The 15,142-nt window shown below is 45.0% G+C and overlaps 1 protein-coding gene across 1 annotated transcript in view; it reads left to right on the forward strand.

Annotated features, from left to right (window-relative positions):
• Positions 1-8,604: 8,604 nt before the first annotated feature.
• The window catches only part of CPZ (carboxypeptidase Z), a 43,342-nt gene continuing 36,804 nt past the window's right edge, over positions 8,605-15,142 (forward strand). The window contains exon 1 of the mRNA XM_056326703.1: positions 8,605-8,864. Within this exon, the coding sequence (XP_056182678.1) occupies positions 8,777-8,864 (88 nt within the window). The 5' untranslated portion in view covers positions 8,605-8,776. The remainder of the gene's footprint in view (positions 8,865-15,142) is intronic.

Below are 15,142 nucleotides of genomic sequence, written 5' to 3' on the forward strand. Positions count from 1 at the left end.
ATCTATATCTAGGAACTAATGACTTTCTTATAAATGACTCGGGGAGCTGAGATGCTGCATATAGGTCTGGCATGAGTTATGCTCATACAGACTTTGATAAAGCTGGGAGAACAGCTTTGAGGTCAGCTTGCTCTTTGTAGAGCAAACAGGATGTTTGTGATGTCTTTGTGGGGCTGGGTATCCCGCTGCTGAATATGCTGGCTGTGTGGGATCCTGTGGGATCCTAAGATTGACCTCCAGACTTGTCTCTCCATCTTTGCTATCCCTATCCAGCACCTCTTTGTCCTTTGTGGGCAATTCAGCACATCTTCAATGTGAGCATGGCAAGTGGAGCTTGCCTGAATACCACAGGCTAGAGATAATGTCTTCCAAAGATTGTCTGGAAAGAAATGCACCTTACTATTGTTTTATGTTTGGTCTTTGTAACTTCCACTGGTGGCTTGTAAATTCTTTGAATGAAAGAAGAAAATAAATACTGAATTTAAATTCCTTATCTGTTAAAAGACACTATTTAGGGGCAATTTGGGCTATGCCACACTAAAGGCTTGGAACCTTGATCTGAAACCAAATCTTAAGACACTTAAAAATGATGTCAACGCAGACATTTAGTTGAATGTAGACCCTCGGTATACTGATACATAATTTTAAAGTGCCTAAACACCTTTGAAAACATCCAGTTTTAACAAGTTTAGCAGCCTGTTTTTCCTGGCTTTCAGTGAGGCTGGGGTCTTGATCTGACTCAGAAGCTTGTTTGTGGAAGTGAGGTTGAAATCCTCGGAGCTCTTATGCCAAGATCATTCCAAATGGCTACTGGTCCTTGCTGTCTAACACTGTGTTCTGGAAAGCATCAGCCTTGGAGGGCCTGATTTTTCTGAAAAGTGCTTAGGATCTGCCTTCAAAGAATCGGGATCTGCTAAGTGTTTCCCCAGTTGGGTATCTACAAACTAAAGCACTCAAAGTCACTTTTTCAAAATGTTTCCCAGCACCTCTGCAAATGTGCAAAGCAAGCCCTAGAGGACTTCTTTTGAATGTTTTGGCATTAATGTTCCACAAGACAGGGAGAAGAGATGAAGTGAAATGAGTCTCAAAATAGGACTGTCAAGTTCTTTTCTGGTAGAGCTTACATTAATTTTTAATACTCCATCTGTGATCAGAAGAAAAGAAAGACCTTCAGTTCTAAGCACAGATCTTTTTTTGAGCACACTTATTTTTCCTTGTAGCCGTTATATATTCAGCTCTGTGATTCACCAACTTATTTATATTATTTTCTTTGCTTTGTGGGAGTCAGGCAGACTCACCTTTGGGTCTCATCTTGAACTAAAACTGCAAAATGCATTACCAGTAACCCCTGAGTAGGAATCCTGCTTTGCATTACGTGGGGGAGTAATAAGAGGCAGCCTTTGAGAAGATAACAAGGTCCTCATGTCAGTTCTATCTTTTTAATGACTAAGTTTAAATAATGTTGTGTGCTTATAGCAGAGTTTGGTGATTGGTGCATGTCATTTTACACATGTTCTCCTGTATGTAGTCATATTTATTACTGTTGTTCCTTTATGGTCCCATTCTACCATCTGGTACCAGGTTCCCTTCCAGTTTTTTGTATCACTTGTGCCTTTGATCATGGCTGAATTTTAACTAGACATCATTTTCTCCTGTCATCAAAAGAAACTTTGAGTGGCTTCATTTCTTACTGATTAGCCCAAGCAAGCACAGAAATCACATGAAGGGTATGCTAAAAGAAAGGCATGCATTCAGCTGAATCTTTTTGGGATGTTAAGACCTTCTCCTGCTTTAATTGCTTTCCTCTGCATTATGATAGGATCAGTTCAGTGGATCACCTGGAAGTGGTATAAGGAACTAATTTTGTGGGTCATTGACTTAGTTAATCTGTGACAAGTCAGAAGATGAAAACGGAATTTAATTATCACTGGCAGTACTTGTACTGAATTTAAATTATTTCAATATTTTTCAAGAGCTGCAATATTATTTTTTTTTTACATTTTTTATATTTAACCAGGGAGGAAAGAAATATCTGCAATTAATATTAAGGTGGACAGATGGGGAGGGGGACACCCCCCTCTCACTCATTGCCTGCTTTTGTTTCCGGCGTATGAGAGAAAACAGGAAAGAAATTGGCAAAACATGCCAAAATATCAAAAATAAAGAGAAAATAATTAAAGTCAAATTTTTAAGCCATTGCAAGAAATTTAATTTTTGAGTAATGACTAGACTGATCTGCTCTGCAGAGATCTACCAGCACATTACTCCCCCTCCCTTAGTGAGCCGGTACAAATAGGTATTTGGTCAATAATGATAAAAAAAAAAACCTGCCAGAAGTTACAGGGAATTTCTGAAGTATCTGAGACATGTAGAAAGTTGCAGCCCATGATCCATTCTAGGTTAAACTCTCAGGGTACCGTGTAGGAAAACAAGAAAACTCTTACTTGTGTGATCTTTTTCTCTACTCTCAGCCTGTCCATCAAATTTGTGGCACTCAGTATATGTGCTTGTTTCATTTAATCTTGTGGGTCATAAGGGGAACAAATTGAAAGTTGAGATAAAAGGAACTGCTGAAAAAATTCTCAGTGAGAAAGTTAAAAGCTATGTAACTGGTCCCAGAAGGCACAGAAATACATCCCAAAATATCTGTTCCTTTTAACAAGTGCCGAGCTCAGAACAGTCTGTGTATCTTTACAGTAAAATAGCTATTTCTCTTATCCATATGCATGTTAATTTGAATTAGAAATATTTGTTTAGAGAATAAATGTGTTTTTCTCAATTTAGCACCTAGAAGCTGAAAGAAAAGCCCTCATGGGACCTTTCTCAGATCTCTGCTGTTACATGGAGCACAATCAGGGCACAGGGGGCAAAGTCTTGCAAAGGTAGAGGTGTTTGGGTTTTTTTAAAAGTCGCTCTTGCTTTGCAGGAAGTTACTAATCCACTCCCCATCTGTTCTGAGAGCAGCTCCTCTTCTCTGCCCTGTTCTGCAGAAACTGAATGGCGGGGGGGAAGCAGGATGGGTATTGCTTTCTGCTGTGCAAATGAAAGTATCTTCTGGATTGAACTACCGAAAAGTCCTAAAACTACGCCTGCTGACTCTGTACTGGAGCAAATGGTATGTGCTGCATTACACTGTTCTGCCAGCTTCCCTAGCACCTAGTGAGGGAGAGAATAACAAGTCATGAAGTAGCATTTTGATCTGCTCTCTGTCTGTTTGTCCTTCAGAAAAGTTATCTAGGCAGCACTGCTTCTGTTTATTGTTCAACCTCCTATCAGCAAAGTCAAAAAGAACCAGGTAATGAAAACCAGTCTGAGTCTGATACGTCCCTCTGTTAAATTTCCCTGACAATAGTAAGAATCATGAGAATGCAAGCAAGTTAAATGTACTGTATTTAATCCTACTTTGAATACTTGCCAAAGACATAAACCAGTTTAGGTATTTATCCTGTCTGAGGATTTCTGGATTGCTAGGGGACTGTGGACTGTAGGCTAACAGAAAGTTCTGATCAAGAAAGAGGTAGTCAGCAATAAGAGCTAGTAAAATTATTTAACTTTATTGTTGTGATTCAAATGCAAATGATTACACCCAGCTGATGCTGCTACATCTGCTCATCACTCTGGGATTTGTTTGTCCATTTTTAAGATTCTTTTAGAATTGGGGTAAATATATAAAGTTCTGGTTTAGGATTAAATATGATGTCAACTCCCGGGAAAGCCTACAAGATTTACTAAAACCCAGAAATGAAAAGCCAGAGGTGGGTAAATCCATTTGTTCCTGACCATCCCTTCCCTAGCTGCTTTTAATGCTTTTAGGTTTTAGCCATGCACCTGTGCAATACCTGCTTGTTAGTCCCATTTGGTACAACACACAACAAACATACGAGAGAACAAGTGATATATACAAAGTACTAATAATGGGCTGAAAAACAGCCAAACAAGGTAGAAATGCTGGATGGCTGCCAATATTGCATGGGTGAGAGGAGCAGTAGCTGAACTTCTGTCCCCCTCAGAAAGGTGCAGATCTACAGGGGAGCCCAGAGGCAGCAACCATGCGCAGGGGAACAGACAAAGCTTCGCAGAAAGACACACTGCAAAGCCTGGGGTCAAACCCCTTCGAAAGGAGGAAAAGAACAGCCAGTTTAAGGTAAGAGTAATGAAATAACCCTTCCAGACTTTCTGTTCTTCATGCCTTATGGCATGCAAGCATGGGAATATTGCTAGGTGGTGGTGACAAACTGATAAATTTACCTTTATTGCTAACTATCTTACTGATAATCTTAGGTCCCCATCTCCCCTACTTATGTTGTAATTTTTTTCTTGGTACCAAATAGACATCCTCCTTGAATGTAAAAGGTTTGTGGAAGCTGAGAAGCAAAGAAATTTGGAGCTTTCTGGATGCCAGCTATTGAGGGGTTTGTTTAGTTGGTGTATTGGAGCCTGTTAGGGATGTGATGTTTATGGGTGCCAGGTACAGGTAATCAGGACCTGGGGATTCCCTCTTCGTGAGTGTGCTCCAATGCCCAGGAATCTCTCTGTCCCAGACCTGCGGGTGCAGCTACTGCTGTTCCCAATTGCAGGTTCAGCCAGCAGTGAGGACTCCCACAGTGGTACACACACCCACGTGTTACATGTGTTTGGTGCCAGAAGAGCCCTGCCTTTACCAGGGCACTCTCACAAATGCAAATACAAAATGCCCAGTCCTGTTTCCCCTCTCTGGCTGGTTCAGAATTGAGGTTCACTAGTGAAAACACATATGCTCCCCCTCTCTGGGTTTACGTGTATGATCACATTCTCAAATCCCTCAAATATCAGTGCAAGCTCTCAGGCCATGTCTGTGCCCTGGGCCCCTGACCCAGCCACTTTTTCAGACCTTGAGTCTTTCCAGATGCAAGTCTTCTCCTACTTGTCTGCTAATCCAGACTGAAGTTTACTAGAAAACTACACATACACAAACATAGACATAAGATTATGTTCATTTGGGAAATACAAATACATCCAGGTCTCTCCAGTCGCCGATACTTAGACCTTGCAAGCTTGCACCTTGGTCTCTCCAGTTGCTGGCACACTCACCTTTCAGCACTCACACCTAGGTCAGAGAGGGAAATTACACAGGGGGTAAAAAAAGTTAAAGGATTTAATATGAAGATAGACTAGATCGCAGGGACCAGGCACAGGACTCAGTCAGATGAGCATACTGCCCAGCAGCCTGCATGCAGCTGTTCCCTTTAACCCCCTCCTTTCTGATTTTCCTACTGTTGTGCCTCCCTGATCCACTCTGGTCTTTCCCTTTGCTCCTTCCCCTAAGCAAGCCATAATAAGTTGCACGGTCCCTGAAGTCACTTCTAATATCTCATAATATTGATGATAATCACATGTAATGTTTCTTATCAGTGATGAAGTTCAGGCTGACCTGCTTCAAGGCTGTGCCCAAATCATTGCTTTAACAGCTCATCAGTAAGTGACCAATATGTTTTGGTCCCTGTTCATGTCTCTATCACCTGCTTGTTAATTCTTGAGTGTCTATGGATTTAATTTATCACTTTTCTTGTTACTTGTTCATTCTGTTATACTGAATAGTCTCTGGGTGTATGCACCAGGTAAGTTACTGAACCAAATGCTCCCTTATTGTGCATACCCATGCAGAGCTTGCTCTGCAGTATATTGGTGTGTATAGGAGCCACAGAGTATGCCACAGCCCAGGGCTGCAGTGAATGAGCTAACCCTCAGGCAGGCCAATTCTCCCATTTTCATGTTTGAGGTAAACCTGGGTGTGCAAACCTTGGGTGTGGGTAATCCCCGACAGCAATGCTGAAGGCCTCTGTCTCTCCTCCTGCCCAATACTTCCTCTCGATCTTTTAAGGAAGTCAAGAAAAATCAAAATGGAAAGACAAGAGCTTTAAAGGGCTCTCCTAGGCAGCCCAGTGCACACAATTCTGGTGTGGGACAGGATATAACCTTGAAAACACAAAGAATGCGTAGAGCTCTGTTCCTGTCATCTGAGATGGCAGTCCCTTCAAGCTACTCTGTAGCTCGAGACAATGTCATAAAGAAAGCCAAGGTGACCTGCAGGAGTGAGGGTACCACGCTGCAACCATATGTAAGGGCGGTAGCTCTGGTCCTGGAAAGCTTACACTGAGGCCAAGGAGTAGTGACCCTTGGCAAGGCTAATTAGGCTGAGCATATTGCTATGATGATGAGACACAATGTTCTTTTTGTTCCAGAGCTCATCCACATTAGTCACTAGGTTGTACTGCCTTATGAAGGCAAAGAAAACGCTGTCTCTGTTTGATTCTGATGAATACAGTTTAATGGCCCAAAGGCTGGTTGAACTGGAGATGGTGTGTGGAAATGAATGCATAGACAAGCTACAAATAATACTGGATGGATACAATAATCTTGAGAACAAGAGATTATATATTGTGTACCACAATCATTTAGTTCACAGAAATAATGAATGGACATTCCCAAATTACACAAAATCAGTATTCTCAGTGTGATGGGACTTTGTCTCGTTAGTATTTAAGATGAAGTATACAGTGCTGTATGAATGTGGAGTATCACAGTAGGACTAATAGTGTTGGTGAAAGCAGGTGTCGAAATGTTTTGTGGGATCCTGGTAAAGTAGATGTATGTTTGCTGGTGGTTTGAAATATGTGGTCCTAAAGTATGTGGCATCTAAACTGGAGCTGGTGGCTTGAAGTGCAGTGGAGGGGAGGAGACACAAGGATATAGTGCCTAGGCTGAAGCATGGGATATTAAGTGAGAAATCACAGGCAGAAACAAAAAAATGCCAACAAGAAAAAGACAGAAAAAGGGAAAACTGGTGGGATTACAGCTACTGAAGGCTTAGTTCCACAGCAGAGCTCACCGCAAAAAGCATTGGGATGTGTGGGTGAGATGTCACTCTGTACTCTTGAGGGCTGCAGAAAATTACAAATTCTGTTGGTGAGTATAATCTCTGCAGCCTTTTTTGATGTGAGGAATTTAGCCATATCACTGAAGTTAGCAGCCACATTCTTTCCCTTTAACACAAAATGCAGCCCCCAGCACGAAGCAGGCCTGCGGCTCAGACACACCACCAGCTGTACCTGAGCACAGCAGGTACCAATGTGGCACACTGGTATTCAGAGCTGACCTCAGGCTGCCGGGATGCTGGGCAGAAGGTGAAGTACTCCTGCCCTTGGAGACCACGCTTTCAGAGCTCTGTTGGTACTAGCTTTTTTTTGATTCTTCTTCTTTTTTTTTTTTTTTTTTTTCCCAAGGGTCCAGACATGCTGCTCTGTGATCAGGGCAGAAAAAAGGCAGCTAAATAGCATGCTTCTCCTTAGAAGTTTGTTCTTTGAAGTCTGATGGGTTTTGGTATTGTTTACTCCCAGGGCAGACTCTGCAGTCTCCGGATCTAGCAGGAAATCCTGGAGGCAAGAAAAGTTGCCCTCCCTTGCAGAGCCTGGTAACCAAGGATGTACTTTATTGCTGAGCTTCCCAATCCATCTAGCAGTATAATCTCTTCTAAATATGATATCAAATGCTTTCCAAGATGCATATAGTTTTCTCCTGCTCTGTCAGCCTCTTTAGTGTGTTTCCCTATAGGGGGGTTTATTTGATTACATTATCATATAGCATCATAACTCCCTACTGATCTCTCTGATAGTGATCAGCAGGAGCCAGTGTGCTCTGACTGCAAGGACAGATTCTCTGCTCTCATGTGTAAGTGGGTATCTGTCCTCAAAGGAATATGCACTGCCTGGAAAGATTGGTCTGTTTTGGTCTAGGTTTTTGAAGGAAAATTCCTTTTCCTGTGATACAGGATGTTTTTTTGATGTGTACGTAAGAAATTAGGTATTCACATCCTACCTAAGGCAAGCTTCTCCACCATACCTGTTACAGAGGGATAAAAACATACAATGCATATTTCTCCGGGAAAAAAAAAAGACAAAACAAAACAAACAAGCAAACAAAAAAACCCTTTAAAAGTCAATTTAAGATAAACTCAATATAGATTTACTATCCAGTTAAAGCCTGTATTGTAGTTCTGGCATCTTATCTACATTTTTGTGAAGTTATTTTTTTAAAGACTAGACAGAAAAGACTGGTACCCCTCCAAGTTTGCTTCTGTAAACTGGATCTTAAGTAAAATGCTCAGAAGGAGAATATGGAGGGGGATACTGCTGGCTATTTTATGGGTTCCCATTCTCACTGTGTTGGAGGGGATACAGCTTACAGCTTAGAGTTCCTTTGCTGTCATGTTATGTTTTAAACTTGCAGTTAAGTGGGTTATGAAATACCATTCTCTGGGAGGAAAGTGGCTTTCGATTGTTTGCTTTTCTCTGTCTCTCTTCCCCCTGCTCTCTCCAGGCAGTTGCTCTTGGCTTCAGTGAGATACGCCTTAACAAAGCTCCCGTGTCCCTTAGGAAATCTGCTGCATGAAGACCAAAGGCATCGGACCCATGGCGCAGGATAAGGCAGGCGCATCCCTGCAGGGACCCCCCTTCACTCAAACTGTTTATGAAATTGTAAACCAGGCTGGAAGAGTGAGACTGTCCGGAGGCAGAGGGGAGGGGGAGCTCATTCCTCCTCCCTGTCTCAAAGCCTTTTGCTTTCCAAGCTCAAATGCTAGCTGAAATCTGACGCCTGGACTGCACATAGTGAGACGTGGGCATGCCCTTGCAGTGCACTGATTTCCTCTGCAGCTTGGAGAGCCAGAGCCGCGCTGAGGCTCGGCTCCATCAGGCAGCGAGTGCCACATCACTGCACGGCCTGCGCAAGGGGCTCCAGCATGGTCCTGAGGCTCCTGCTCCTCCTCGGCGGGCTGCTTAGGGCTACCAAGCCGACACCCCGCTGTGAAACTGGCCAAGAAACCCTAGGTAAGGCTAACCACCCCAAAAGTCCCCTTCTCTCCTTCCTTCCCCTGGAGATGAGCAGAGTATAGGGCTCCGGCTTCAAGGCGAAGGAGGCAGGAGCTGTCACTCTCCCCTGGAGACAAGGGGATCAGCTCTTTGGAAATCTGCAGGCTGCCAGTGATGACACTGGGGTTGTGCTTGGGAAGTGTGGATGGGAAGGCAGGAGGTGGTGTAGTTCTGCAACAGAAAAACAAGCCTGTAATGTAAGGGATGTAATGTTTCCCCATCACTGTCTTTTAAGGCCATGTGTAGATGCGTCTTTCTGTCAATTTATGGATTTCCCAGTCAGTAGGATCCCCCTCGCTGTTGTGGGGAATGCAGAGGATTTGCCCCATCTCTGGCCTTGTCTTCTAGGAATGTGGTAGTCGGATTGCAAGAAGATGAACTTTCGACCTTCTGTATGCTTTTCTGCTAAGAAAAAACTCCTCTCCCTACATTTAGCTTTAGGTCACTTATTGCAAGTCCAACATATGAGAAGATTTATTAGGATCTGACAGCTGTAGGGTGTGTTTTAGCTTGCTATAAGCAATATGGAATTTGTATGAGTTGATTGGCTGGAAAAGCAGATTTACCCTTTAGGATAAAGTTTAGCTAGGAACACGTAAAATTAAAGCTTTTGGTTCAATAACCAGTTGATTAACAAAAAATATTAAGAGTATATTTTCAAAATACCTGGTGTTTTTTCTCAAGTGGCCTTAATTCAAATTTCATTTATGTGAGGACAGTGGAGAGATGAATGCCATTGTAGTGACAAGTTCTATTCCAAGAAAAATATTTTCATAGGGTTCAAACTCAAAATGATTCAGAAAAATACTTATTTTATGGGAATACAGAAAGAGATAAGTTAACTTGAAAATGACCTTAATGTTACCCAAGGAAATTCAGCTATATTTCAGTGCTTAAATATAAACCATAGACTGTCACTGGCATTGAATGACTACACAATTCAGCCCATGTGCTGTGTACTGCATATAATTTGAGAGTACTGTTCCCACAAACATCAAAGTGAGGTCTACCGCAGCCAAAAGGGATTTTATTTTTGGATAAAGCTGCACAAAGAGAAGTGTTGTAGACTATTTGCAGCCAATTACAGGAAGAGGCTGTGGGGTTTGCAGCATGACTTTTCTTGAGTGAGGTATGTTTCTGCTCCAGTTTCAGCTGATCAAAGTTTTGCCATGGGGTATTAATCCCAACGACCACAAATGTATGGATCATGGAGGGGTAACTTTGCTGTGGCAGAATGTTTTGTGTGTGTTGGCAACTGTGCTGTCTCTAGGGAAGGGCTTCAGGGAAAGGCAGGTGATGGAAATACACCTTGCATGTGGTGGGACTGGACTGCCAATTGTGGCCCTAGAGGGATGGCTAGTGGTAGGGAAACCTCGCTGCATGGTGTGCAATGTGAGGAAGGGGCACATTTCATACTGGAGGGATGTTGGATGGGGGAATAAAGTAGCAGCTTTGCCACTGAGACACCTGCCAGATTTCTCAAGGGTCTTTCTTTTCTAAAGGGGAGAAAAAGTCATGTCAGCCACATGAAAAGAAATGGGGTTGCGGTGCTGCAAGTGTTCACCAACAGACCTTGCAGGGGTCTCCTCTCAACATCCAGGGCAGTAGCTTATGTCTTCAGCTGTAGCAACAGGAATTTCTCCCCTATTTTGGGGTCCCTTGGGCAGATCCTGGCGGGTCTCAGTGGCCAGACCTGCCATGTCCTGCAGAAGGAGACCAGCCTGGAGCTGCTCCTCCGGGAGAGAAGGGCAGCAGGGTCCAGTGCCATTGACTCCCAGCAAGGCTGGAGCTGTTTTTTGCAGGCTGCCTGGTCTTCTCGGTGATATTTGCTCTACTGTGACTCATTTTGTTGTTTTTTTTAATAAGAAACCAAATTGAAACATGGTTTACAACACCAAGATCCTTAAAAAATGCTTTGTGCTCTTCTGTTTAGAAAAATAAGGAAATGATTAGTGTCATCCAGCCCCACAATATGGCACAGGCATCACACACTGTGTGAAGAGCTTTCTGAGCAGCAGTTGGGAACCATGGCACTGAGAGGGCAGAACCCTTTTCCCCAACTGTGTCCTGCATCCCTGCAGGGGCCACTAAGCCACACACTAAGCCCCAGTGATAAGATGCTACATTGCCCTGTTGTGAGGCAGCACTTCCAGACCCTGGTGAGTTTTACTGGCCTCAGCCTCTAGTTCGGGTGAGAAAAGTACAGCTTAGCACTTTTCACCTGAAAGGTGGCCAGCCTTCAGAGCTAATAGCACAGGTGGTCCCTGTTTTATCTGTTGTGCATGCCTTTGCTGCTGACTGATGTATTCCAGCAGTAATTAGTTAAAGGCAGCACTTTACCATCACTGACAACCAAAATAAAAACAAAGTAGAAGCAGGCTGAAGTCACATGCCTTGAAATACTGAAAGCAGCTGACTTCCCTTGCAACTGGGGCCAGGTCTACCACTGGGGTGCTACCAGGGGTCAGACTGCGGCTGCAAAATAGCAGCGATAAACCCCTTCCCCACCACTCATGTTCAGACAGGGCTTTCTTGGGGACTTCTGGGGCAGGGGTACGCCAGGGCTCAGGTGGGTGTGCGAACCCCGGGGCTGACAGGGTGAGCTGGCGGGGGGAACACCGGAGCGCCGGCCCCGGGCGCTGCCGCGATGCGCCGGGAGCGGCGCCGCCGTCTGTGGTGCCACCGTGTGGGCTCCCGGCGAGCGCGGCCGGCCCGGGGCTGCGGCGCAAGGAGGGGGGGCAGGGCCTTTAGGACCCCCGGCTCCCTGCCCAAGCACCGAAGGGTGTTTCGGGCTCACGGCATAGCCTGCCAGGTGTCACGGCTGCGGGGCGAGGTTTGATCCGGAGCTGTGGAGGTGGGGAGCAGCTGGCGCGCTGCGCCCGGCTTGGCACTGGCTGGCACTCGTCACCTGCGGGCCGCCTCTCTCCCAAGCACCTGGGTGTTTCCCGTTATCCCGGGTCGCTCTGCTCCGAGCCAGGCGTTGCCCCATCCTGAGGGTCTCCGAGCTTAGCCACTGGAGACGGGAGGGAGCGGGGAGGTACAAGAAAGAGAGCTGGGGAGGGAGGAGACAGGTAATGTCTTTCTTCCGGAGCCCAGCGCAGGTTTGGTGGCACTGGCTCCTCTCTGAGCTATAGCATTGAGTAAGACTGTCTTCTGGAAAGTCAGACTGACAGAAAAAGTGGCTTCACATATAGACGCCATACCTTTTCCCTCTCCTTTTCTGCCATCCCCAACTCTGTTGTGTGCCATGGGTTTTGCCGAGCTCTTCCTTCCACGAGCTGACCTCAGCTTTGTGGGACCTGAGCATATTGGTTCACCTGCTGTGGACATTTCTGCTTGTTTCCCAGTGAAACCCATGTCTGCATGCACACACACAGGCAGAGCTCTGCAGTTACTGCTGCTCTCATGCGTGTGACTGCGCTGAGTGAGCTGGCGGTGGGCTGGGGTCTGCTCCTCTCCCCCAGGGCTAGTGCTGCAGCTGGACCCCTCAACCCACTGGGGCTGGCACGGGCAGGCGCGGACATGGAGCACAGCCGCAGTACTGTGCTGCCTCGTGTGGGAAAGCCCAGGCTGTAGGAACCTCGCCTGCTGCACCCAAGATGGATGTGCCCAAGTCTTGTCAAAACAAAAAAATGCAGAGCTCGTGTCTGCTCCATGCACTCCCACAAGATGAGAAACTCCAGCTCTCGTAAACTCAGTTGTCATCACCGAGTCATGAGAGCTCCTCTGGATTCCCTCCACCGACTCTAGTATTTTTACACAATTACTATTTTAACAATACTTTTGTTCAGCTACTTCTAACACGGGAAATGGGATCAAACGCAGCCACTTATCTGGGGAAAATAAATTTATATTGAAAATACAATACACAGGTATATCCTTTTACTGCTGAAATATGTTGTGTATTACTTTAATCTGAAGGCAAAGTTTTCTTCTGAATACTTGTTCAGACATTTTTAAGGTGTGGGTGTGTAAAAACATAGAAGTCAAAACCTGATCAAAACCCCCACTGCCCTAAGGCACAGCAAGGCTTTTAGCAAGAGTTAGTAATACTAATGGTTGATCCTCTTCTAACATTTCTAGATATTGCCTTTCCCTTCACACACTCAGTAGCTGGTTGGGGGTGCTGGCTGGCTGATAGCTACCGTGGTCCCATTGGGGCTGCCCAGGCCACATGAGAGCCATCCCCCCCTCAAGCCTGGACCAAATGTTGGATGAATGCCACAGGTGCCATTGTTTGAGGGGGGCTGGGCATGGAGGTACCATGCAGAAGTCACCCATTATGTTGTGAACATGGTGTTTGAGGCTGGTGGGCCACACCCTGGTCTCTTTGCTGGGCTTTTGTGGCTGCTGAATCTTGGTTTGGACAAGATCACCTTCAAGTCGGACGCAGCTGTCACAGATCAATGGAGTTTAAGGACTTGGGGGTTTTCTGCCCATTGCAGAAATAAAACTGAAAATTCAATCCCTTTGTTTATCCTGTTGTAACTCCATTGATTTACTTGGCACTATGTCAGTTTTTACAGGGTTATAACAGGACACCCTTATCCAAGAGACGTTATGAGATTAAGCCATGGATTTAAGCTAAGGCCATTGAATTAACTGTCAATCTTTTGTAACATAAAAATACCATATTTGGCTAAAACTCAACTACCTACAGAAGAACCAGATGTGAAATTAATTACATAAGTTCTCATACATCTATACTAATGAAAAGACAGTTATGCTAGGGGGCTGCACAGACTGTGTTTAACAAGGATGGGATCATATTTTGGCAAAAGTTTTGAAAGTCTTGTAACACCAAAGAGAAAAAACCTCAGTTTTTCAGACATGCTCCTCTGTCCTATGCCATTCAACAGAGTTGAACTTACTTAAAGCTTCTGACTCTGTGGTAAGCTGTTGGCCAAAGCAGTTAGAGAGTGCTACATCCTTAGACCGTGAGAACTGAGCTGTAGAGAGTATAAGGTCACAAAATAAAGCTATGGAGGCATCACAGTTCCAGATTACCAGTTTATTAAGTTTTTTCACCCTTCTGCAGTCATCCTGATAAAAAAATGGATCCTTTAGACAATAGTTATAGAGATTTCCTGACCTATTCCACCTTCTCACCCCAGCTGTTGTGTTAACACCAGCATCCCCCAGATCTGAACTGATTTCTCTTCACTGACCAGACGCTAAGAGATGGTCTCTATATGTCTCCAGATCATCTTGGTGCACAGCGAACACATGTTCGGCATCAGCCCAGGCACACATGCAGCCCAGCAAGTCTTCAGCCAATTTGGCAACTCCTGGGCCATTTTGTTGTCATTGTCTTTGTTGTGTTTTGTTTTCCCAAATCGTAATTTTTCCCTCACAACTTGGAAAAGATCTCAGCTGAGGTAAAGAAAGGACATTTAGTGTTTGTTTTGGGAATTATGCTTCTGTTCAGGATTTTCAGGTGGGAGGACTCCCTGGATCAGCACCTGTTGGCCAGAGACACAGCTGGGGTGACACCAGGGATCCTGTCACTAGAGGCACAGAGACAGGCAGTGGGGACAGACAGGCAGACAGAAATGCTCTTCATCAGTTCTTTCAGGTTCCTACAACTGCAGCCTTGTTCAGGTTTCATCTGGACAATTAGAAACAAGGGAGAATTACTGGTAACCACTGAGGCTGGCTTTGAGCTGTTGCTGAGTCACAGGTCCTGGTGTGTACCCGCACAGATTTTGACCTGTGATCCACAGGTTGCATGAACACCCATCACCCATGGGAAAGCTTCAGCACCTTCTTGCAGGCCCCAGACCAGTTCTGTGAGAGAAACAGTCCTGAAAGAGCCAACTGCAGTGTCATTGCTGTGGGAATACATTCAGTAATTCAGTAAAAATGGGTGTTCAACCGAATGCCAGGCAGCAGGTGGGTTAGAAAGAAGGGTGATTAATAATGAACACTGGCTTGTGTCTTCCTGCTGTGATCTTGCTTGCAAAGTGAAGGCAGATTAGGCATTAATCTCTTTCAGGTGCTTTCAGGCTTCTTCATGTGAGGGAGCAGGGCTAAAACAGGTCTTGTCTCACTGCCTGCACGTCAGGCTGCTGCGTACTGCTTCTGCCCCCTTGCAAACACATTGCTGCCCTGGGGCAGTTACAGCAGTTGCTGGAGTGGAAGATTAGTAACAGGAATTCAGTCTTCTACTCACAAAAGCTTTGATGTACCCAGAAAAAGGAGTTAACCACGTGAGTTGCTTTTGGCAATCGCTCCTC

Source organism: Falco biarmicus, chromosome 1, assembly GCF_023638135.1.
Source record: "Falco biarmicus isolate bFalBia1 chromosome 1, bFalBia1.pri, whole genome shotgun sequence".
In the NCBI taxonomy this organism is placed as follows: domain Eukaryota; kingdom Metazoa; phylum Chordata; class Aves; order Falconiformes; family Falconidae; genus Falco; species Falco biarmicus.